This window comes from Balaenoptera ricei, chromosome 2 (genome assembly GCF_028023285.1).
Source record: "Balaenoptera ricei isolate mBalRic1 chromosome 2, mBalRic1.hap2, whole genome shotgun sequence".
NCBI classification, from domain to species: domain Eukaryota; kingdom Metazoa; phylum Chordata; class Mammalia; order Artiodactyla; family Balaenopteridae; genus Balaenoptera; species Balaenoptera ricei.
In genome coordinates, this window is record NC_082640.1 from 122210130 (window position 1) to 122235590 (window position 25461).

Here is a 25461-nt window from a genome sequence, read left to right on the forward strand (position 1 = left end):
GTCTGAATTATTGCCACGAAGATGTCGTGCAATTCCAAAGAAGCAGGATCTTCCATGTTTGGTTGTTCCAGGTCCTTAGTTCACTCCTCTCACAGAAACCATCTACTGCCACCCTCTTGTGTTAACTATTGATAATTCCTTTATGTCTCAAATTTCCCACACCAGGTCTTTTTCTTCAGCCATCCACTTCTGGTCACACATTTTCTCCTCCTTCCATGGAGCTGAACTGAGTGCTTGAATGCAGCAACTATATCATTTTAAGTGTCTTATTTATCTTTCTCCCTCCTGTCCTTTTTCAAACTTTAACAGTAAACTTTACTATTTATAAGCCACCTTCCTCTCTCCCTTTTTTGGGCAAAGGTAAGATCTAAATCATGGAGAAACAATCTAAGTTACCTTATCCTTGTAAATCTTTCTTATAGTCTTTCCTTACTCTTATTTTCTGATCTCCAAGTCATTTGCCTCTTTTATTTTATTTCTTTAATTTTATTACTCATTATTAATTTACTTGTACACACCAGAATTTTCACTAGACATTCACAAGACAGTTTCTGTCTGCAATTAAATAGGGGTAGAGGGGCTTAAGAGTTAGGATACTATAGGGAGGAGCTTATTAATCATGGGTTAAATGTTGAAAGGAGTAACCTGAGGTTTGGTTGGTCTTTGTGCTTGCTCAGAGCTCATTTACTGGTCCTGCTTTTCCTTTTGTGTGCTTTCTGCTCCTTGTGAGATATGAATAGGATTCTGTGTGTGTAGTCAGAAAAAAGAAAGTTCTTCCTCACTAAGTTTACAGTCAAACTAAGTAAGCAGTGAGGTTAAAATGATTTTATAGGTAAAATTAATCTGGAAGTTTGGAAAGTGCATTGAAATTGAATTTATTTCTCAGTTGGTTGCTGATTTCAAAAGTAAAGTACAATGTCCTTTGAGGAGCCTGAGTCAGTGTTATAAGACTATTTGAATGGATCCTTCATCTTTCATTTTGGTGTGTCATTGGGACATTAATAATGGATGGTTTCTGTACTTGGTGGTCAGATATGTTATTTTGATCCATTTTTATTTCCCAAAGGGGCCTCTGGAAAAGGGCAATGAGGGTAGATTTAAAACCACATTATTGGAATTCAGTAACTTTCATCTTGCTTTGTATGTCTAGTTCTTGCTGAAGAGTAGTTCTGAAACAGAGTCAGTCAAGCACGACGGAGCAGGCAAAATACCAAAATGGATTTTCTTAACTAAGATATAAGCTGAATTCTATGTTTTCATTTAGGCTTTGATGCTCAGCATTAAAATTTTTCAGAAAATGTGCTAGGTGTATGCTTTTTGCTCTTTGTGGTTCTGTGGATGAAGGGATGGGCATAGGAACAAAACAAATCTACCAGTACAAGTTATTTGCATTTATGGAAGTAAACAAAAGTTTATATAAATCGATCAGCAAAAATTGTATATTTCAATAATTCCTAAGCAATTGTGAAGAACTGTTACTTTAGTTATGTAAAGTATACCCCCAAGGGAGTGCTGAGTTCTCTTTAGATGTCTTCACTTCTCCGGTAATTACTCAAAGGCTATAGTAGCTTGAAAGTGGAAGATTATGAATCCTAGGATATTGAGGTCACTCCTGGAGATAAACAAGGTCTTACTTTGTCAAGTAATGGAATCTTTCCCCAGAAACATCCCTCCCTTATGGGTTTATATGAAAATATAGAAGAGGGTTCATGATCTACACAGTCATGCTCTGGGACAAATCAATCAATCAAATTAGAAGGGAGAGAGGATGAGTAATACATACATTCTCACTCATTTCAGGTGATTAATGTCTTTCCCTCACCTGTATCTTTATATCAATTCTGTTAAACTTTAAAAAAGGCAATCAAAATGAAAACAGAGCTGAAAGTCTTAATAACCACTGATTAATGATATGTTATTTGTCTGTTAGTACTTGGCTAGTAGCACCTGGCCATCTGACATAGACCCCTAAGAGAATGCTGATAGGATATCTGTGAATGAAGTGACAGGTCTATCCCTACACAAAAAGAATGCCAGGAGTCTGGGATCCTGTTGCTCTGACATTGATCTTCAGTAAATGATATTGACTCTATTGATATTGTACTCTACGTATTACTTCCTCTGCATAACTGTGCATTCCTTGACATGTTGCCATAGAAACTAACTTCTTCATTGTTGTTTAATTTTTACTTTTTTTTTTCACAAAAGAAATGAATCTCTAGTGGAGAAAAACAGTACATTAAAAATCATTTACAATGCTGCCACCTAGAGAATATACTATGAACAGCTTTAACATATTTTTCAGTTCTTTCGCTATGAGTATACATAACTATAATTTTTAATAGAACTTTTACATAACTTAGTTTTTCTCAGTTAACAATATATCTTGAACATCCGACACGCATATTGTAGTATCTGTGTATTTTTTCATTGTATGGAACACCACATCATGTTAAACCAATCTCCTCTCTTTTGATCTTTTTGTTGTTAGATTTTTTTCACAATTAAAAAAACAACTCTGTGATAGCATTTCAGTAGGTAAATGCATTACTGCCTTAGGAGAGTTTCCTGGAAATGAAATTATTGGGTCCATGGGAGGCAGTGTGAGTTTTTCAGAAGGTTAATTGATGACCTGCATTCCCATCTACCTTACATAAAAGGGTAGTATTGGCTTCAGAATATGGATTTGTTGTTATCTCATTCACAGGGTGTTAACCATGGCGCCTAAAATTAGTTCTTCACAGGACTCTAATCCTATGAGGTTTCATTTCCTGTTCCGGACTCTCAGATGTGAGATCTAAAAACTTGTGTCTATAATGTTAGCTTCCAACAGGCATGCTGTAGGTGTTAAATACAAATCAACAGCCAAGCTAGTTGCTGTGGATATATTTATGTGGGGGAGGAAGACATAGAAACACATCCTTAGAAGCTGTGCCATGTTCTTAGTGATCTAAATATATAAAGAGTGCATCTAAGAAAGAGGTTGACCTTTCCAAGGTCACACCATGAGTCAGCAATGAAATCCCAAATAGGACTTTCATCCTCTTAACTTCTTTCTCCCAGTATGAAGAGTATTTATGAATAGGTCAAGAGAAAGCATTTGTAGATGAACTTATAAGACCATTTATAACTTGAAATGCTCCAAAATTTCAAGAGAGTTACTAGAAAATTTCCATCTCAGGTAAATAAATCTAAATTGCTAAAAATTTTGATAAATTTTTAGAAAATAAAATCTTAAGTGACTGGAATGAAGAGATAGTAGTGGGTGGTATAGGCAGATAGGAATGAGCCTCAAAGGAATATGCATACACGCACAGGCGTGTGTGTGTGTGTGTGTGTGTGTGTGTGTGTGTGTGTTTGCAGGAATGGGGGAATAGGAAAGTGGAAGAATAATGGCCTGAGTCTATCATGGTGACTAAGGAAAACACAACCAAAGGGGGTCCTCAGGACTTTAACCCTGGGGTGGAAGTGTAGGGGTCTTAGCTCTCATTTTGAATGAATCATAGATCTTTCCTCTTCAGCCTGCTGGTATGGATCAGTGCTGTTATTTCAAATCTTATGGGAGGGTCACCTGCAGGACCCAGAGAGATACTTTTCAATGTCCCCAGGACTGGAACTCAGGTCTCCTGATTCCTAGTCTAGTGCTTGTTCTACTACTAGAAGGAAGTAGCAGTCATGTTACAAGGATTTTCAGAGATACACAAAAGCTTCTGGGTAATGAAAATTCAGGCTATGTATTATGGGAGGGCTACACAAAGTAAAAGAAAAAGAAAACAGAAGAAAATTTTAGAGCTTGATGGTGGTGGATGGAACACCATCCAGCTTGGTGGATGGTATTCCATCTACCACTTTATTGCAGATGAGGAAACTGAGACTCAGTGATCTGTTGGGACAAGGATAACCAGGACACAACAAGACCAAGAACTAAGACCTTCTAATATTCATCCTGGTGCAGAGTAATCTAGATACATATTATGATTCATTTATTCTTTCTCATGATCATCTTACAAGCTCCTATTTCATGGTTCGTGAATTAAGTATCACTAACATCAGCATGTATTAAGAATCTATTTGCATGTGGTACTATACTCTGTAAAGCAAAATAGACAAATGCAGTGCTTGCCACACAAGAATTTTCTAAGGCAGACAGACCTCATAGAAGTAGACAGAAATGATCTATAGATCACTGAACAAACAAAGCAAATATATGAAGTGCACAACTTTGGCCATGTGAGATGGTAAATGAAGAGATCCTCACAGTCCATGGCTTCAAGAGGAGATCCATCTTCATCTCTGGACAGCCCTAAACTAATAAGTAATTAGAATCACCCTATGCTCTGTAGGTGTTATACTGGAAAGGAAAAGAAAGAGTGCTTTATCTGGCAAACCCAGCACTCAAGTTCATGTAATGGTGCAGTCTCTTTGGAATATTGTTGATTACTACTTTCATTGATTTTTGTCCTTTTGCATATTCTGTGATGATCTGCAAAGATTAGAAGGGTCTGCTGAGGCAGGAAGTCTCTTAAGGCACGCCTTCTAAAAGCAAAGTCTTTTTCCTCCTTGTAGGAAAACTAATGGTCATGTGGTTATATTTTTATTGAGGCTTTTTTTCCCTTCGAAAAGGACCTTGATTAATGTGGGAACCTACAAAACCCACAAATGTTTAAACTGTGTGATATGAACAGTCATGAATGTGAGACTAGGGTATAAGTTCTGTTCTGTCAAAGACCAGTTAAAGACAAACCAAAGGTGACCCAGCTCTCTTCTGTGGTAACGAAAGCCACCTTGACCAGATCTTTTACATGCCTATCTTAGTCATTTGCTTCAGGGCCAGTATTAATAGTAGTATTAGCATTAGTATTCTGAAACTGTCATATGTATAATGTGAGATAAAACAAATGAGTAATTATGGGATTCTCTAATTCCATCACCCCCTGTGTTCTTGAGAATCAGAATTCTTGGTGTGGAAGAAAGGAGATAGAGATGTCATATAGAAGATATTAGGTTAAAACCCTGTGGTCATGAATTTGAATTGGAAATATCAGTTATGAACTCATAAAGTATTTTTTAAAAAATATACATATCTACTAGCTCTGTTAATTAAAAAAAAAGCCTAGAAACAATCACTAACCCAGAAGTAATGAGCTTCCCTACTGTCCAGATGGTAGTCTGAAAAAACATTTCTCATTAAAGGAAACCAAGGCTTATTAGAAAAATGGCTGATTTCAAGCCTGGAAATATACAAGATGAGCAAGGAAGCTATCACAGTCTACTTAGAATAGCCAACCTGAAGTCAAATTGAAGGGGATACTACTGGCCAAAGATGGACAGTTTGCCCTTCAATAAGGTTGAGAATTGCTATGGATCAAAATCCATCGAATATGTTTAAATCCATGAGTACAACATGATATTAAAAACTGACTGGTTGGTTACCTTCTGAATGTAACAGAGAACCAATTCATTGCCTTGAAAACCAATTCATTATCTTGAAAACTGATAAAGAAAAGGAAAGAATCAAGCATATATCTTCACTTTCCTTTATGAATTATATCACTGTAACCAAATTTTCCATAAAGAGGAGCATCCTCTATTCCAGCTAGTAAATGAAAACAAATTGATAGAATATCATCATTTTACAATCCCCAATACATTAACAGTTTTAGGTACAGAGCATCAACTGTCAAAATAGTTGATAGCATCAACTATCAAAAAAGAGCAAAAACCACAGTTAAATTCCTCTTGATGAAAGAACACAATACTACTGATGGTTTAGTCAAAGACATTGTACCTTAAACTAATCAGGCCTTAGGGTCCAGCTGCCAGTTTGTAGGAAGAGGACCAGCACACTGACTGTTTTCACATGGCTGCAACCAACAAATCCAAATTATGGGAAACTCTGCAAGTCTAATGCCCTAGGACTTTCAACAGGTGAATTGTATGAAAAAAAACAAAAGGAATAGAGATGGACTCTGTAGATTTAAAAAGACTTACAGACATAGCAAGTGAAAATATGGGCAACAGTAAATTATAGTACCAGGCATGCATACTTGGGTGATAAAACCATAAAGGGATGCAGGAAAGTGATTGCTCTTCAAGTCAGGATAGTGATCACTTTTTTGAGGCTTGGAGGGTCTGTGATGGGGAGGGGGCACTTCTGGGGTGGCTGGCGAAGTTCTAATTTTTGACCTGGATAGTTGTTTGCCTTATCATAATTCACTAAGCTATATATTTTTATGTGTGATATTTTGTATCTGTTTTATTATATTTAAAAAGTGTAAAAAATCAGAAAAAAAATAAAGCATGTTAGAGAAACCTGCAAACCTGATGCTACCCTAGAGATTATCACAACACTGCAAGCAGTAGATAAATAAGGTTGTGGAAAATTGTGTTCTGGAACACAAAGAATGTGAATTCTCTGGTAGAGACATCTGTGTAATGTCAGTGGCAGACTGCCTTTCAAGTCGCTGGGTTTTGTTCTTAGGGTTGTGTAGCAACAGGCTTGCACGTAGCTCCTGTTTCTAGACAGATGACCCATCTCTGGCTCAGTGTTTTTCATTTGTGGTGCTTAGAACACGGGCATAATGACCACTGCATGCTTAAGAAAATGCAGATTTCTACATCCCGTCTCTCTTCAAAAGGAGCAGCCCTGGAATCTGCATGATTAACACACGATTATACTGCACACTTCAGCATAAAAACCGCCACTGACTTCTCTGTCAATTTCTACCTGAAATCAGTTCTATAAAGATGTCCTGGGGAAAGTACAGACCTTCTGAGCAATTTCCAGATGAGCTATTGAGCATTGAGGCCATAGCTGTGATTTTCACTAGTGAATGAACTTAGATTTTGAACCTTTATCTAGAACACTGAACATGAATGTGACTAAGCATAGCTCAGTTAGAAAAAATGGTTTTTCCAGTGTGCAATAGCAATTGTCAATTTTCCTCTTGTCTTTTTGCTCAGGATTTTTTCCCTCTCGAATAGGTCAGAGCCTGGGATTAAGAATTTAAAGTGGAATCTTCATCAGTGAACTGTCTGACGCTTTTAAAATAACAATTTTAAACCAAAAAAATTTCAGTAATGGAAAGCAGAACAATCCTGATTTGGATATGGCCAGGTATGGCCAGGCAGAACGTTTAATTGGTTCTTTCTCAGTTTAAGGCAAAGGAGACTTTCAGAGCGTGGAAGCAGAAGTGTGAAGGCCTCCAAGTCTGTATTGAGCATCTTCATCCTCCTCTTTCTACAGTCTCCTTTGCTCTTCCAAATCCATGTGCTTTCTTCATCACCTCTCCTAATCAAAACAGGAGATGATGTCAGTTACTTACATTTGCAGATTGCATACTGATTAGTGTGGATATACTTGGGAGAGGAAGCTAAACTAGTACTTGCTTTTTAAGGATTTTACATTGATTTGTGAAATACAGTATTTTATCCAATTGAATCCAATTCTACAAGCATCCTTTGGACACTGCCCACATGTATGGCGGTGTCCTAGCAGTGCAGATGAGTAAGATATATTTCCTGCTTCCAGAAAGGTGCAATCTAGTGAGGGAGATGGATGAGTACCAGCTAATGATAACAGAAAAATCACTTTTGCATATATAATCTCATTTCAGTCCTCATACTTGCAGAATTTTAGTAATTAAAAGGATAACCACTCTTTATAATCATAAAGTTCTTCAAACTTTGGAGAGAAGTATTATGATGATCATAAAAGTCTCAGCATCCCTCCCACCAGTCTTCATCACAGTCACTCTCAATATGACAAAGAAGAAACTTGGACCATTAGAAAAGTGAAGAGGAATAGGACTTCCCTGGAGGTGCAGTGGTAAAGAGTCCGCCTTCCAATGCAGGGGACGTGGGTTTGATCCCTGGTCGGGGAACTAAGATCCCACATGCCACGGGGCAACTAAGCCCGTGCGCCACAACTACTGAGCCCATGCGCCTCAACTAGAGAGCCCACGTACGGCAAACTACAGAGCCCACATGCTCTGGAGCCCGCATGCCACAACTAGAGAGAGAAAAACTGCATGCTGCAACTAGAGAGAAGTCCATGCGCTGCAACGAAGAGCCCATGCGCCACAACAAAAAGATCCCGCATGCCACAATAAAGACCTGTCGCAACCAAAAATAAAAATAAGTAAATAAAATAAATGTTTTAAAAATACAGCTATAATTTTAAAAAAAAGTGTAGAGGAAGGGAAAAAAGAGGGGGTAGTCTACTTTTGGGGAAATAAAAATACCTTATCATAGGAACATCTATTAATCTGTCTTTTGGAGAAAGTACAGTTTTGAAAGTCAACTGAAGGTGACATTAATACTCTGCAATATTTTTTATATGAGGTTGCAAGTTTTAGTTCACATGGTTCACTTGTGAGTTTTTTTAGACAAGTAACTGCTATTCCCTTGATCTGTATTTTAAAATACAAAGTACATGTATTAGGTAAGAATCTCTTTTCAGCTTTTTCTAATGAACACATACATATGGTGAACATATGGGTAAAAGACACTTTAATCATTCATTTCTACAAATTGCTAGTAAACAAAATGAGCAGTCATGATGACATGGCATTTTGCAGTAAGACTAAATTATGTACACAAAATACATCTTATATTTACTTATCTCTTGCTTACTGACTTCAGAACATAAAAACTCTTTATTTTAAATGTAATGGTATCCTCTGGATAAGATGAGGGCTCAAGGTTTTTGAAACTCTGATAGGGAAAAAGATGGAAATGGGAGTGAGGAGACCTATCCTTTAAAAGTGGACTTTAATTCATGTTTGTTTTAGAAAAACCATCGGAATGTATCCTGCAGTTATACAAATGTAACTCAAGAGTGTTTTGAGAGAAACAGTGAAATTATTTGGGGGAAGAGAAAGAAACATTATTTGGGTAGTAGAAGAATGCAGAAATGACTGTTGATTACTGTTTGTCCCTGTGCAGAGGCAGGTTGTAGGTACTGGAGGGATTTGCTATGTTTTCTCATTTGGGGATTGCACGTAGGGAAGCAAGAAACAAGAGAGAAGTGGGAGCGGCTGCATTTGTGGGACTTAGTGAAACTGGGGTGCCCAGTGTTGCTTTAGGACCTGGGCGAAAAAGTTGCTGGAAGGGCAGGTTTCCCTCCACATTCTCATGGAGCCCTTGGAGACTGGCAATTTGGGGCACTTTGGCAGAATGTTGATCCACAGACACTTGTAATTTCACGAGGAAACCTTCAAGATGTTTTGAGAATGGTTGGAAATGGGCATGGTAGCCTAATGATGAGGCAGCAAACAGATCCCCTCCCAGGGTCAGTTAGCAGGAGCTGGGGCAGTCATACTTAGAGTTATGAGCGTAAGCAGTCAGAGCAGTCACAGGAAGGACACCCTGACTTCTATCGCACTCTGGTGAAAACTGGACATACTGGTTAAATACATAACAGGTATCTTAAAAGCCCTGTATCTGTCTAGAAGAAATAAGATACAACTGGAACATACATACACAACAATCTTACCAAAAAAAGACACCTCTCTCACATAAACATACAACTAAATTAAAGGAAAAATACTGACCCAACCAGCTGGAGTTTATTTGTAAACAGTCTCAGGCCCTCAGTGTTTGTATCAGCTACTAGGCAACCATAGAAGAGTCCTGTTTCAGTGACAGGCAGCAGCAGCTGCAGTTTTGAGACCACAAGGTGTCATGAAGGTTGAGTGAAGTGGGCAGTTGGCAACATAATGTATTCAATGCATGTTGTGCTGTGAGTAATACTGAATGCCACAGGGGCTACTGTGCTGTATGTGAATTAAACAAGAAAATAACATCATTTTCCCACATTAATGCAGTAATACCTATGGAAAAAAATTTTATGCAACTTTTGCATATACATTGTTTCCACTGTCATTTGCTTTAATTTACTTTGAGATGGGCTCCAGATGAGCCTCATTTTCTTTTATACTTGCCAGAAACTAATGTGGAAGCTACAGAATCAGAGATGATGCTAGTAGTGCCATGACCTTAAGGGCTGTGCTATTTGTCATTTCCAAGAATCTGAAGGGAAGGTGTGACCCCAAATTAATTTTTACATGCATTTTACTAAGAGACTATAAACTGGCTTCCTTTTGTTTCATTAGTTTTAAAATTATCATACAGCAAAATTGTGGGGGGGTTTTGGTGTACTGTTCTACAAGTTTTAACCCATGTGTAGATTTCTATTACCTTCTCCATAATCAGAATTCAGAACAGTTCCATCAGCCCAAAAAACTCCCTCATGCTATGGGTCGATAGTCATGCCCTCCCCACCCCCAATCCCTGGCAACCACTGATATATTCTTCATTACTATAGTTTTGTCTTTTGAGAATGTTGTATAAATGGAATTATGCAGTGTATGCCCTTTTGAGACTAGCTTCTTTCACTTAGCATAATGCTTTTGAGGTTTATCCAAATTGTTGCCTGTATCAATAGTTCTTTTTTTCCCCGATTGCTGTGTATTGTATAGATGTACTGTAGTTTGTTTATCCATTTATCCACTGAAGGACATTTAAGTTTTGGTTTTTATGAATAGAGCGTCTTTTCATTTTTGTGTGTACCTGAGTTATCATTTCTCTAGGTTAAACACCCAGGAGTGGGATTGCTGGGTCAGATTGTAAGTGTATGTCTAACTTCATAAGAAACTGCTAAACTGTTTTCAAGTATGACTGTACCATTTTGCATTCTCATCGTCAGTGTAGGAGAGTTCCAACTGCTCTGGAACTCCTCAGCACTTGGTATTTAAGTAATTTTTTATTCTAATCATTCTAATAAGTATATACTGGTATCTCACTATGGTTTTAATTTGCATTTCCCTAATGGCTAATGAGGCTGAAGATTGTTTCATGTGCTTATTTACCATCATTATATCCACTTAGGTTAAGTGTTTGTTCAAGTCTTTTGCCTATTTTAGAATTGCGTTGGTTGTTTTCTTACTGTTGAGTTTTGAGAATTCTCTGTATGTTCTGGATATAAATCCTTTGTTGGGTAAGTAATTTGCAAATATTTTTCTCAGTCTGTAGTTTATCTTCTCCTTTTCTTAAAAATATCTTTCACGAGCAAAAGTTTTAAATTTTGATGAAGTCAAAATTTGTTCTTTTATGGATGGTGTATAATATGCCATGCCTAAGAAATTGGTGCTAAACCCCAGGTCCACAGTTATGGAGACAACATTGACACCTGCTACCTCCTGGAATGTTCTTCTCTGTCTCATCTCCTGGTTGTCTTCTTCAAGACCCAAACTTTACTTCCTTAGAAAAGCGCTTGTGCCCCTTTCCTCTTTGCCGCTGTGGACACAATCATTTCCTCCTCTTCTGTGTACCCTTTGTGAACACTTATTTTCCTGACTATAATTTCTCATTATATGCCCCCTCCCACCAGGCAGGGAACTCCAGGGGACCAAACCCTGGCATTATTCACCTTTGTTTCCCAGCACATGGGTTAGTACATAGTAGGTACTCAATACATTCACTGAAAAAAACAGAAGTAATTAATTCCTAAAGACATTATCCTTCTATCCTTAATTGTGCTGGGGACAATTTGAGTAGCTATAAAAAGTGTTATTGCTTTAAGGACATTTAAAGACTATCTTCAGTTTAAAATTAAAGTTTGTTATTCTTTAAGACATCTGTTGATTTAGTCATTTAAATGAGCTTGCTGGGGAACATCTTTTCTCAGAGGAAAAGATATAAGAGAATGAATGAAATTCATGTTAGAATTATGAGAGATTTTAAGTAGCTAAAGCAGTTGATACCAATTGATGATACTGAAAAATAAACTAAGCAATTTTATCTACTGAAATTAAGTTTTTGTTCATTATTAGTCTGTTAAAGTAAGATCCATATCATCAAAATTCTTGACTGCCCAATTTAATGGTAGCCACTAATTATACAAAGAGGTCCTGAGGAACCAGTCCTCTACTTGGGGAAAACATTCACATGCTGAAATAAATCCTCTGGGAATGAAGCTACCTTCTGATGATATAAAATCTTCATTAATTATACGAAACAGCCTCCTGTTGCCAAATAATAATATTCATAGGAAGTTAGATTTTTAGCTTTCATTTGTCTATAACAGAACAAGATAATGGGACCAACTCCAGGTGAGCTTCTGAAGGTTAACAGTTTGTCTTGGTATCCTTGGCCCCTCTCTCTGGATCTGCCTTTCCTCCACCTCTACATTCTCAGAGTCCTCCAGCTCTCTGTTTGTGGACTTGGTTTACAAGGAGTGGGAGCTGCCTTTAAGGGCGATAGACTGAATCTAGAGTCTTAAGAGTGTGAGAAGTGTGGGCTGGTGGATCTGTCCATGGTTGCATCATTCCAGATGATGCATACTTGGGAATCAGGAGAGGAGTCTAGAGGTCAGAGAAGAAAGGTCTAACACAGACAACATTGGGGAGAGGGGCTGGAACTGATGGAAACAGTGGCCAGAATTAGGTGTGAACAGGAGAAATGGGATAATTTCAGGCTACGACTATGAAAGCAGAGCCTGGAATAAGTTGCTTTATAGAAGATGGACCAGTGGACCTAACCATTTTTCTCATGGATGCTGGAAAGGGTTCCTTGGCTGTCACTCATAGAATCTTCAGCATCCTCATCCCTTTCTTGACCTTACCTCTTCTGTAGACATTCAATTTTCTGCCTACTAACACCCTCTATCAAAATAGGAAAGAATCTGAAATCAAACATTAACATTTTTGGGGCAATTACACTTCACTATGAATTTTAGTCACTGTATCAGCATAACTAGTCATTGCCATGTTAAGTGTTTTAAACCTCCAACTATGAATGAAAGATTTTATTTCCTGTTAATACTCTTACTAAACAGATGGGGAGAAATATTTTTGCTTATAGGTTCTTCAGATATATATTATGTATCTCCAGTCCCAAAGGGATTGTTTCTTTTCATATTCCTAAAAAACTGTGAATTTCTTCTAAAATTACCACTTTGTTTCCACCAAGTAGCACTGCAGTGCTCAAAAGTTTGTTATACACTGAGCAGTTCAGCCATGTCAGTTGAGTCCAGTTTCCAGTTGCTATCTGCTCAAGTTAAACATCCGGTAGAAGCTGAAACACCAGTGATTCCTTACATGCATCAGTTGGGCTCCAATCCAACTCCACACCCAAGCTTCTACTTCATCTTATTAATCTAGTGCCCACAGGGCCTCCAACAAGTCAGATCTCTCAGTGCCTTTTAATTCCAAACAATCTCTGCTGGGAGGAAACCATTCAGCAAATCATTTTTTAAAGTTTCTGATACCTGATTATCTGACTGAATGTCCGTAATCTTCAGCTTGTTTCATATAACATCCAACAAACTGGCAGTAGTTAAGGGCCAAAGCACCAGAAGCTTCAGACTGAATATTTTTTAAATATTTGTTTGACATTTATATAGAGGGACAGGGAAAAGCAGATCTTCTATTATTAAAACCTAGATATAGATTCAGAATTAGTTACCTTTCTCTAAACAAACATCTCATCAAGTGTTCAAAGCATAGTCCCCGTTTGGAGGGAGAGGGAGTATATACACTCACACACTCGTATATACAACCTACACGTTTATCTGTAGCTCTTGTTCTATAATTTGTGCGTGCATGTAATTTTGTCGAGCCAGAAAACCGATGGCAGAGTAGAGGGCATAAAAGTAATTAAATAAGTTAATAGACTCCAGAAAATTGCACCATGCTATGCATTATTTAGTTTCAGAATTTCAGCGGATCCTTCGTGTGCATATTGCCAAAATACTCAACAGAGTGAGGGCAGCACTTGTGGGGAGGGTGTTTCTTTCTCCTCAGGGCCCATCTGCTTCTGTGGGAACAGGGCTAATTCACATTTCACAGTTACTAAGGAGGAGGGTCTGAAAACCTAAGTTAACTGGCACCATTGATGCTTTAGTGCCCCTTACACATAGTTTCCCCTGGATGGTTGCCTGACATCTTGACCCATGAATTGGCTCTTACTAGATTCCTGCATCCATTATGAAGGAGCCAAATGTGTGTAAATAGAGTGGATGACATGTGCTTTGGCATGAAGTTTTCATGGTACCAAGGCTATACATATAACTTTCTGTATTGGGGGATGAGCGTGGGATGGTGTAGAAACGCGCCTATTTAGCTCTTCTGAGCAGGTGGCAGAAGGGTTACTCAAACCTTTTTCTCTGCTAGGTAAGTCATTTTTCTGCATCTCTAGATTGCAGTGGGGCCTAAGAGACAGAGACTCACAAATTCTGAGTCACGGAATCAAGAGTGTGAGGAAGTTGAGCACACTGCCGAGAGAGTGGTTGAAGTAACCACTGTGGAAGCTGTGCTAGGAGACAGGGGGTGTATGAGGAAAGCGGCTGGAGGGGATGGTGGCCTGGAGGGGGTTGAAAAGCACCTGTAGTGGGGGAATGGGAGTACAAAAGTCTGTCAAAGAGAGGTTGGGGGCACAAGGGACTTTCTGATATTGTTCCCCAGGTGAAGTGACGACAAGGTCCAGAGTGGAGCGATGGCAGAGAGTCATCCCAGTAGAATGGGCGTGAAGGTCTTAGGAGTAGTGAAGGAAAGGAAATCCGAGGCTAGAGTGTTGGCTGGCTCCTCAGTGTGAATGTTGAAATTACCTAAGATAATGGTGTGCTCAGTATGGAGAGGAAAACCGTGAGCCAGATGCATTCTTCAGTGCAGAGGAGTGAGAGAGAAGAACGTAGATAACAGCAGTAAGGGAGGATGGCAGGAAGGTTTAGCAGACAGGAGGCACCTACGAAGAAAGAAGGCGAGAGAGTAATGATCAGAAAGTGACAAAACAGCACTGAGGTCTGCCCTAGCCCCAGCAGCTCCCCCTGCTTCCTCCACCCTCCCCCATCTCTCAGCTGAGGCCTGGGAGAATGAGCGGCTTCCCCTGGGAGAGCAGCGGAGGAAGCAGAAGCCTTGGGCAAAGTCAAGTTTGGGTAAGAACAGGAGGTAGAGGTAGCATTCGTGAAGAGGTTAAGGCACGTTTTTACAAGGGATTGGGGATATTAGCCAGGAGAGTACTGAGAATTTGGAAGAGGTCAGCAGTGGGAGGAAGGGCATTTTCCAAGGCAACACAGTACTACATAGAAATGAGCATCCTAATAGGACAAAGCATGCAGGGCATTTGCTTTGGGGTGGTGGTTGAGGTATCAGGAATAAAACGTGTGGGGTAAATGGAGTAGATGTCCAAACAAGCATCAGCTAAGACCCCAGGCTACATGGAATATCTGATGGTAGTTAGAGGCCTGCTTTATTCTGCTGAAGGTCAGCAGAGACTAGCTAATCTGGCTGTGATTGGTTCTTATGTACTGGTTAATAGGGTATTATAATTTTTGCCCCAAGTCTCTATTGGACCGCATAAGCCCATGGGCCACATTTTTTTCTAAGAAATTTACCTAATCAGAACTCCAAAGTCTATTTAGTTTAAACGTTTAATCTGTTTCAAGTTATTATCACCAATTTATTACCAGTTAGGTCTTGGATTTCAAGAACTAATATTGGAGCATGTATTGGAATTGTACAATAATTTTTGTTCAGAATTCAGCACAACTTTCCATCATTATTCAATAGTTTTTTTGGCTGATTATTACACATTGTCAAATACAGGTTACATTTTAGTTTTTCTTTGAAAACAAGTAATTGAATTGTATGAAATCAGAAGGTTATATTTCCAGCATAGAGTGACTGTTTTGATACTCAAGATAGGGCTCAGAACTCAAAGGCTGTCTTAAAATTTTAGCTTTAACGAAAATCATAAATAAAAGCCGCACTTAAAAGAAATCACTGATACATAACTAAAAGTGAGTAACTGAGCACTTTTTGCTGACACCTACATCATTTTGATGCTTAATGGACTCCAGTTGCTCAAGTAAGTATTACCAGTGCTGCCGCCCATTTCATGCTGCTGGCCTCTGACAGCACAATGAAAATGTGGGAACTTGTAAGGACAAGGGACACATCAGGTAAAATCTGCCTACCTAATAGTATGTGAGGAGGACATTGAAACTTTGATATAGTAATGGTTTTATTTTAAATGCCTGAGTCTTAAAAGCAAAACCAAACTGTATTTTGTTTTTGTTCACTCTTGGGGTTTCCCTGGTTTTCCTTCTTAAGAGTGATTTTGTTTGCAAAGCGTGGATATCCGTTAAGAATTTAAATATTAAATTGTGTCCCTATGGGAAAGTGACAATTATCCCTTACCTTGAAGATCCCATGGCTTACTGAGAATGGCTAGGAGTTCCAATGCAGCACACATTCTAGCCCATTTTTCTTCATGCTGCATGTCTGGAGGATGCTTCTATCCTGAGATATTATGTGTTCGGTGGAGCTCACCAGTAGCAAAGAGAAGAGCTGTTGGCTCCCTTACCTAAATCCCAAACTAACAGTAAATAAAGAGAACAGAGAGCGGATTTGTGAGATAACCTCTCACCTTGGATGAACTTTCAATGTGAGTATCTGAAAAATAGTAGGATTTTCGTGGCTTAGAAAGAGATCAACTTACCTGTGTGCGCTGAAGGCCCAGTGCCCAGGAATATGGCCTGTGACTCTATCTGAATTGAAACAAAGGCCAGCTATCCAACGTGTGCTCACCTGACCTGTTGGCCCTGATCATTGGTGTCAGGTGAAGGAGTGACCTTTCTACCATCCCCTTCCCAGGTTAAGGCAAAGGAGTCACCGTATATTTGCTTTTCTTTATTGCAGGACATTTGTGAAGATATTTCTGATCATGTTGAGCAAATCCATGCCCTCCTTGAAACGGAGTTCTCCCTGAAGCTGCTATCCTACTCCGTCAACGTGATTGTGGACATCCACGCGGTGCAGCTCCTCTGGCACCAGCTCCGCGTCTCAGTGCTGGTTCTGCGGGAGCGCATTCTGCAAGGTCTGCAGGACGCCAATGGCAACTACACCAGACAGACGGACATTCTCCAAGCTTTCTCCGAAGAGACAAAGGAGGTGGGTGTTTTCCTTGAAGCCAAATAGTGCATTGTCAGGTGTGATTATTTGAGAATGTTTTCAGTTCAGAGGTGTGGGATAGGAATTCTTTATAGGTAAATAAGCAGGTCCTAAGCTGGGTGTTGAATCTAGGTATAGTGACTAGAGACTAGGGCACTTCTAATGTGAATGAAGCTAAAAACCAGAGTTCATTCACACCCGGTAGTTTGCACAGGTACCACTCGTAGCTGTTGGTGCTAACCTGGCTTCCTGTTCCTCGTTCAATTATTTGATGAATATTCATTGAGTACTTATATGGGCCAGGCACTAGGTGCTAAGAGTGTAATAGTGATCAAAACATGGCCTTTGCCTTCAAAGAGCTGAGACTAGTGGGGAGTGGAGGCAAGTGGACAGACATTAAGACCAGACTGTGATCTGCGTGATCTACATGCAGATACAATGGTCTACATGATGCCACTGGAGGACACAGAAGGGGCACCTAATTCAGACAGGGAAGCCTTTACAGGAGAAGTGAGTCTAACCTGAGATCTGAAGGAGAAGCAGGATTAGACTGATGAACAGAGGTAGAAACTGTTCTAGACAGAAGGAATGGCATGATCAAAGATCCAGAGGTAAGAGAGAGGATGACAGCCTCAGAGAGGAAAAAGTTCAAGGGACCAGGAAGCAGGATTTGAACTAATATGTAAGCAGAGGTCAGATCATGAAGATGAAAAGCCGTATTAAAAAGTCATATTAAGAGAAGTGGACTTTATTTTGAGGATAACAGAAGAGTTTGTTCAGGGAATTGATGCGATTCAGTTCATGGTTTAGAAAAATCATTCTGGTTGCAGTGAGTCATATGGACTTTAGAATTTTGCACAACCAGTATACTTAGATTTTTTTTGTACTCATAGTAAGCATAGTTTAAAGAGTTTGTTGCTGTTAATCTTGATGCATAGCTTAAGAACGAACACTGTAAAGTTAAATCCAAGTGAACTCTCCTATTCCCAAACAAAACTGACATATATGTCAGAGCGAGAGAGAAAGAGAGAGAGAGGGAGAGTCATTGTGCTAGCTAAGTAGGGGCTATATATATGTGTGTGTGGATGGGTGGATGGATAGATAAATAGATGGATGGATAGATGGATGGATGGACAGGTAGGTAGGTAGGTAGATAGATAGATAGATACCATGTATAGATACATAGAGTGTGTGTGTATGTATATAGTCCCTTGGCTCTTGAAACCCAGTTTAGTGCTCTACTGTTGGTTTTGTGGAAAATATGTATTATGCAAGTTTAGAAGGCATTTATATAAGTGTGGATTAAAAGGCCTTATAAAGAGTATTGCATCTCATTAAGTTATTAACGTTTCAGTGGCTCCAACATTATCAACAACACAAAACGAATCTGGGCTTCTTCTCATAAATGATTTATATTTGTTGATTATTGTTTTTGTAATAATGATGCTCTTGCTGTGGCAAATTCCCTGCAGGCCCTGGAAGTTTCTGGGAATGAAAATCTACTGGGCTCACTTCTAACTTTAGGTCACAGTCTTTGTTTTCATTTAGCTTTTTCTAAGATTGTGGCAATGAGGGAGGTGATACAGACTTTGGTAGAGTTCCTTTTAAAATCATAGAATGAATATGTAGGTGTGTGAGATAGTCCTCAGATGCCATCCATCCCAAGTGGGATCCCTAGAAGGTCCCTGATTGGGACCCTTGTGGTTATGGGAAACTACAAAGAATCCCAAACTAGTCAACTCTGCCCTAAATCTGATGTTTAGGAGGAGGTGTATGCTAATGAGGTGAGAGATCAGAGATGGGGAAGGTTTGTCTAAACTCTGAAGAGACAGTACTTTAGATATCTACCTGGTATCTCCAATCTGTACATTCTTTTTTTTTGTTTCTACCCATGTGTTCTCCTGGCTCTGTCCAAAATCCAGTATTGATCAGTCATCAGATCTGCCCACTTTCAACCACTTAGAGGGAGCATTAGAAATCATTGAGTCAAACCAACTTATATTACATATTTATTTATTCATTCAATAAACATTTACTGATCGCAGCTTTGATTAGAGCTGGGGATATGAAAGTGCTCTAGGGTTTATTGTTATTGTTGTTATTGTTGTTCTGAGGAATATGTTCATCATGTGTTTATTTGAACTTGTATTATTCACAAAGTGGTAGCCCAAGAAAGATGAAAAGCCATTGAGACTAATTGTTACTGGCCACTATTTTCACAGCTATGTTGCGAGTTTATATTAAGTAGTACCCATCATGGGTCTCACAATGTGAGCTCAACAATTATTTACAGATTCGATTGAAAGCAATTTAGTGCATTTTCATGTTTGAAGTCAGTCTTTAGTCCTGTTGTAGAGATGCAAGAATGCGTTGTATGAGGGGTAAAGGAACAGTGGATTCTCAACCACCTGCTTTGTGGACATTTCTCTGTGAATTGAAGCACTGTCTCCATTACCATCTTTCCTGAAGCAATGGATTCCTGATCCTATTTGTTAGTTTTATTTGTTTCTGTCAGCACACTGGAACTGTGGAAAATAGGAAGAGAATTAGGATAAAATTCTCAGCTTTATCAGAATAAATTCAGCTGTGAAAGATTTGTAGAATGAAGAGGGAGATGGCGTAAAACATGCTGATAATTTAGAATAATAAATGTCCTTCCAGTGAAGGTAAATTCATTTTTCTCTGTTTGGAAGTCAGTTGAGTTTCATAGCCCATTAAAGAATAGGTTTGAAAGTCAAGAAAGTGGCAAGTTCTCTTTCTGTCCTTACAAAAACAAAGTGAGTTTTATTCCTTTATTTAAATATGGAGCAGACCATATCTTGTAAACAAATTGGCAAATGCCTTACTGAAACAAAACCAGCTGAACAAACAAAAAATACTTTAGGGCAAAGCTCCACATTGTGTAAAAAATGTGTTATACTGAAATTTTCTATATTTCAGATACTGTGATAAGCAATTTATATTTATTGTTTCATTTAGTAAGGAGGGTAATGGGTATTAAAAGTAGTTCCATTTCAATATTACTCATCCATAAAAAAGAATGAAAGATTGCCATTTGCAGCAACATGGATGGACCTAGAGATTATCATACTAAGTGAAGTAAGTCAAACAGAGAAGGACAAATACTATATGATTATCACTTAAATGTGGAATATAAAAAATAATATAAGTGAATTTATTCACAAAACAGAAACAGACTCAGAGACATAGAAAACAAACTTGTGGTTACCAAAGGGGAAAGGGAGGGAGGAGGGATGAATTGGGAGTATGGGATTAACAGATACAAACCACTGTATATAAATTAGATAAAACAAGGATTTACTGTGTAGCACAGGGAAGTATATTCAGTATCTTGTAATAATCTATAATGGAAAAGAAACTGAAAAAATATATATGTAACTGAATCACTTTGCTGTACACCTGAAAATAACACAATATTATAAATCAGCTATACGTCAATTTAAAAAAATAGTTCCATTTTATAGATGGAAAAACTGAATTTAAGAGAGGCTAAGCGAATGCTTAAGGGCATAAACGTAAGAATAATTAAATAAAACAAGCAAAACCAGCTCTTAGCTGATCTCTTTGGTAAAAATAATAATAATTATTTCCTTCTTCCCATCCTTCCTACTTTCCTTTCTACCTCCCCTAAATATTATTGATTTCTTACTCTTTATAAGGCACTAGGCATTCAAAGATGAATAACACATGTTATTAAATGTTAGGAATCACCATCATAATTTTGTTAGATCCTCAAACAGTTCTGGGAGGTTGGCAGGGCAAGTGCTATTATCCTTATTTTACAGATGATATTATTGTATCCATCTTACAGATAAGAAGACTGAGGCTGAGAGAGGTGGTCACACAGGTAGTGATAACTGTTAATAGTAGTAACACAATAGCGAACATTGATTAAGAACTTACCGTATGCCAGATGGTGTGGTAAGCACTTTACCTAAATGATACTCACCCTCTCAGTGGAAACACATTGGTCCTTCCAGAGCACTCACATCATTGCACTTTGTGTGTTCTTCCACAAGCACTTATCACAGGACAATTTATATTACGACAAAGTGTGTGCTAGATTTGAACTTCGTGATTGTTGGCACCAGATTATAATCACCTCTGTATCTGCCACAGCACCTAGTTCGTATCGCTGAATATAAAAGTCGATGAGTTGAACTGAAGTAAATAATGCAGATAATAACTGCTTTAAGTGTGCAAGAGGGAGATATCACTGTAGGTTGGTTGACTGGGATTGATCATGGAGATAGTTATTTGACTCATAATTTCAGCCTGTAGAAAATGGAAATTGTCAAGAATTATTACTATAGTATAAATAAAAATATTGAAAGACTTTGTCTATTTTCCCTTTTCCCATCAGAAACTAAACTTTGCCTTGCTTCGCATTTCCCTATCATTGCTTGTTCCTCTGAGTCCATTGCTGGTCTCTGGAATGCAGTCAGAATCAGAGCACCAACGTGGGAGAGCTGAAAGGAATCTGAGCAAGGGTCTCGACCCTGTGGTCTGAGGACTCTGGGGGGCTGTAGCCTTCTTGTAAGAGGTCCATGAATTTATATGTTAGTAATTGAAGCATAGCAAACACCATGTAGTGAAATTAGGGGAGGAAGGGAAGAGAGAGGCATACAAAATTTTTTGCCGTAACCATAATTAAAACAGTGAAATTCTGTTTTCAACTCTTCTGAGTAAGGTCACTAAATCAGGGCACAAAGTCAACTCTGAAATGGCAATGGACACTAATATAAACCTTGGGGGCATTGCAGTAGGGAGATCTTCAAATCTCTAAATTATAAGTATCAAATCTCATGTTCAACTGATGACAGAATTCACTGTTAAACAAAGAAAGATCTAAGAAGGCATTTGGAATTAGAACTCACTTAACTTATTTATGGGTAAGGAACAAAGCAAAATTTCTTGTTTCAAATTAGGGAGGAAAAAGGGTTTCCTTGATGTCTGAGACAATATTGAAGCCAGCAATAAAGTGAATAAATTGCTCATCAATAAAGTGAATAAGTTACCATCTCCATAAAATATAACCTTCATCTGAGAAACTGCTTCATAACATATTAAATGGGGGTCTGTTTGAGTTTGGACATTGCTAGGCTGCCATGGCACAGCTAAAAGCACTACAAAATAAAATGTGGTATTTCTGAAATAAAAAGGCCAGTAAAAACAACATGCACTCTTCCCCCACCTCCATATCCACCTGAGACTTTACTACTTACGTGCATTAGGAAACTATCTGGGAAGGTGGTCCAGTAGAAAGCAGTGGGACTAAAATATTAGTATTACTAAGCAATATTGTAAGAAATGAAACTCATTATTTATCTGCTCTGAGAAACTTCAGAGAACTTTATTTTTTTTTAAATTGCCTCTGCATTGTGAAATGTAGAAAAATACTTTTGAGGAATGCTCTTAAATAATAGCCAACTGTGTTAAAAATATATGGGTCGGTGCTTGCCACTTGGTCTTTAGGATATGAAATGCATATGCTATGTGCTGTTTTTTGTTTTGTTTTTCGGGAAGGGATTTTTTTTTTTCACATTAAAAAATGCAGTATGAATTAAAACTAGTTACCCCTGAATGACAATCAGCCATGCACAGCAGTAGTTGGCCTGATTGGGAACAGGATGGGAGAGGGCTCCCTTTGGAGCATTAAGTGTTTTTGAGTATGGTATTTTCTTTTCCAAACAAAGGACTGGCTAGGGAAAGGATCTTCAGGGGAAGACTTAATTAGGAAAAGGCAGCCATACCCTATTATCTAGATGTCTCATGCCATATGTTCAACTAACATCATTTATTGAGTACCTGTTATTTTTGAACAAGACAGTATCCCCTGGTCTTAACGTTCTGTGACCACCAAAATTGGAATTAAATACTTTCCCACGGTTATGGTATTCCTTGCCTGTCCAGAAGCGGGCAGCTGACATTTTCATGGGTCTAATTTTTACCTGAACTCTCACATCTCTTTTTTTCTATTCATCATAAGAACATTTTTCCTTAATGCCTCTTTGACCTCACTTAAGTAGGTGCAGTGCTATAACGTTGTGATAAAAATGATCAAAAATAATGTAAATTTCAACTAGTTAATAATTTAAATACTAACTTATGGGATAGCTTTGGAACTTAATCGCTATTTATAGTACTATTTTTGTAAAGGAGTAAGTTCTGAACATTGACCAACCAAATAAAAAAACTTTTAGTAAATACAACCTGCTTTTAAATTGGCATCTCCTCTATTATTCTCTTAAAAATTGCATGAACTGTGACTTTTGTTTGACTGGCTCATTCCTTGGTGTTTTGGGCTTCTCACTTTTTTTCTTTAAAGATCCTATTCCAGATATGAAGCATAAAAGCCAAACAATTCCAGTTAGACCATTTTTGTTGATATTGGCAGTTAATATTGGTTTCTTGCTTTGTGCAGTATAATTTAGCATAGGGACACCTCTCATTTTGATGAAACTTCCCCCCTTGATATATTTGATTAGTAAAAAAATATATAATAAGTAATAAGAGTAAGCATTCAGTTGAGTACCTATCCATGTGCCAGACTTGTGTCTTACATATTCTGTCTTCTTTAAGCCTCACAACAGCTCTATGGCATGGCTTATTGTTTCATTTTTACAGATGCGGGAAATGAGGCTTAGTGATATCAAGCTACTGGTTCCTGATCACATGAATAATTAGTGCTTGAGCTAGAATTTAACTCTGAGGTTTGGGCTTTTAATCACTGGAACCAATGAAAACTATATAATCAGAGGAATAAACTTCATGAAGGCATAGAGATAACATTCCAAAATGTCTTCATTCATTCATTCATTCAACAGATGTATCTTTGAATTCTGTGTAGCTCACTATGCTAAGTGTTGCAGGTATCCTGGAAAGTCAGCCATTTTCTATGTGATTTATACTCTTGTGGTGCTTACAAACTAGTGGGATAAACAGATTAATCAAATAATCACAATAATATGTACTTAAAGCTTGAGATAAATATTTAAAGGAAAAACAACATAGTTTTATGAGCGCTTATAAGAAAAGATTCTGACTTAGGTGGGTGTTTGGAATCTTGCAGAAGTGAAGCTTGATCTGAGGTCTAAGGGGTGAGTAAAAATTAACTAGTTAAGGGTTTTACAGGTGGGAAGCTTTCTTGGCAGAGGAAATAGCATGTGCAAAGGCTCTGGGGCAGGAGGAACACATTCAAAAACTGAAAGGATGATACCGTAGCCGGGTGCAGCCAGGGAGGGGAGAGTGGCTTGAGAGAGGCCTCTTCATATCTGTTCTTAAAGGGTTTGGGTTTTAACCTAGCAACAGGAAGCTAATAAAGGATTTTAAGCAGAGAAGTAATAGCATCAAGACTTGAAATTTGTAAAGGTTACTCTGGTGGCAATGTGCAGGACAAACTGGAGGAGGAGGTATGTCCATTTAAAATAACATCCAGTGAATCAGAGAAAATTATGGCACAGGGGTCAAATTATGGGTCAGACAGCCTTTGTTTAAGGCTTAGCTCAGCCTTAGTCCCGAGGCTGTGTGCTAGTTATGCACCTTCTTTTGGCTCAGGCTCCACTTACGTAAAACAGGGACAATCGTACAGACCCCAGGAGAAAATTGTTTTGAGGATTAAATGAAAAAGTAGTAGTGGTAATCAGCCACCCCCATTTATAAGATGAGGACATTGAGGCCTAGAAAGGTAAAATGAGGTTTTTCGTCATTATTATTTATCTGGATGTTGTGGAATAAGAGTGAAGGGAGTAGGAGGTAAAGGCAAGGTAAAGGTCTGAAGGGAGAGAACAAAGCAAAACAAACAAATGACCCCCAAGATCCCCCAGATCTTGGGATAACCTGGTTGAAATGATACAGGGTCCTTCTCACCCCATTCCTCCTCCAGGAGAGCAGAGATCTGGGGATATAGCCACCCTTCACTTTTCAGTTTTCTTCCTTCATCTCCTAAGGGGCTAGATTAGACCAGCTGCCCTTCAGCCTGGTAGGCATGTAGGATTCCAGGGGCCCTTCTGCCCCGAACAAATCATCAAGTAAAAGTCTCCCCATTTGTTGTGTGATATCAGCAACTGCATTAGTAATGAGAAAAGAATCTGAATTATGCAACTAAAGATTAAAAAATTAAAAACACTTACTTATAATACTATTTTTTAGCATAGGGGAATTTCAAATCAGCCTACCTTGAAGGAAGGTGGGCACTTGGCATCTAGCACACACAAATGGAAATGGGAGTGGGGTGGAGGGTAGGGGACAGTGCATACAGAGGGCGGGGATGGGGGCTAAGATGATACACTTTTGACTCATTAATTTTCTCCAGGATTTCCTGTGTTTACCTTTAAAAGGTGGGGACAAACAGAAGTTGGCCTTGAACTATTTTTGTTATGTATGCAAATTCAGTAGTTCATCTTGTGATTTGTGAATATATATTTAACACAACAGACTTACTATAATTAATTATTCTACTTTAAAATATTTACTGAGCATCTACCAT

General features: G+C 38.4%; 1 protein-coding gene across 4 annotated transcripts in view; it reads left to right on the forward strand.

The window, feature by feature from the left end:
• The window catches only part of AKAP6 (A-kinase anchoring protein 6), a 574354-nt gene that overhangs the window by 287832 nt on the left and 261061 nt on the right, over window positions 1-25461 (forward strand). For all 4 annotated transcript variants that reach the window (XM_059914067.1, XM_059914068.1, XM_059914069.1 and 1 more), the window contains one exon: window positions 16701-16952. In XM_059914067.1, the coding sequence (XP_059770050.1) occupies window positions 16701-16952 (252 nt within the window). The remainder of the gene's footprint in view (window positions 1-16700; window positions 16953-25461) is intronic.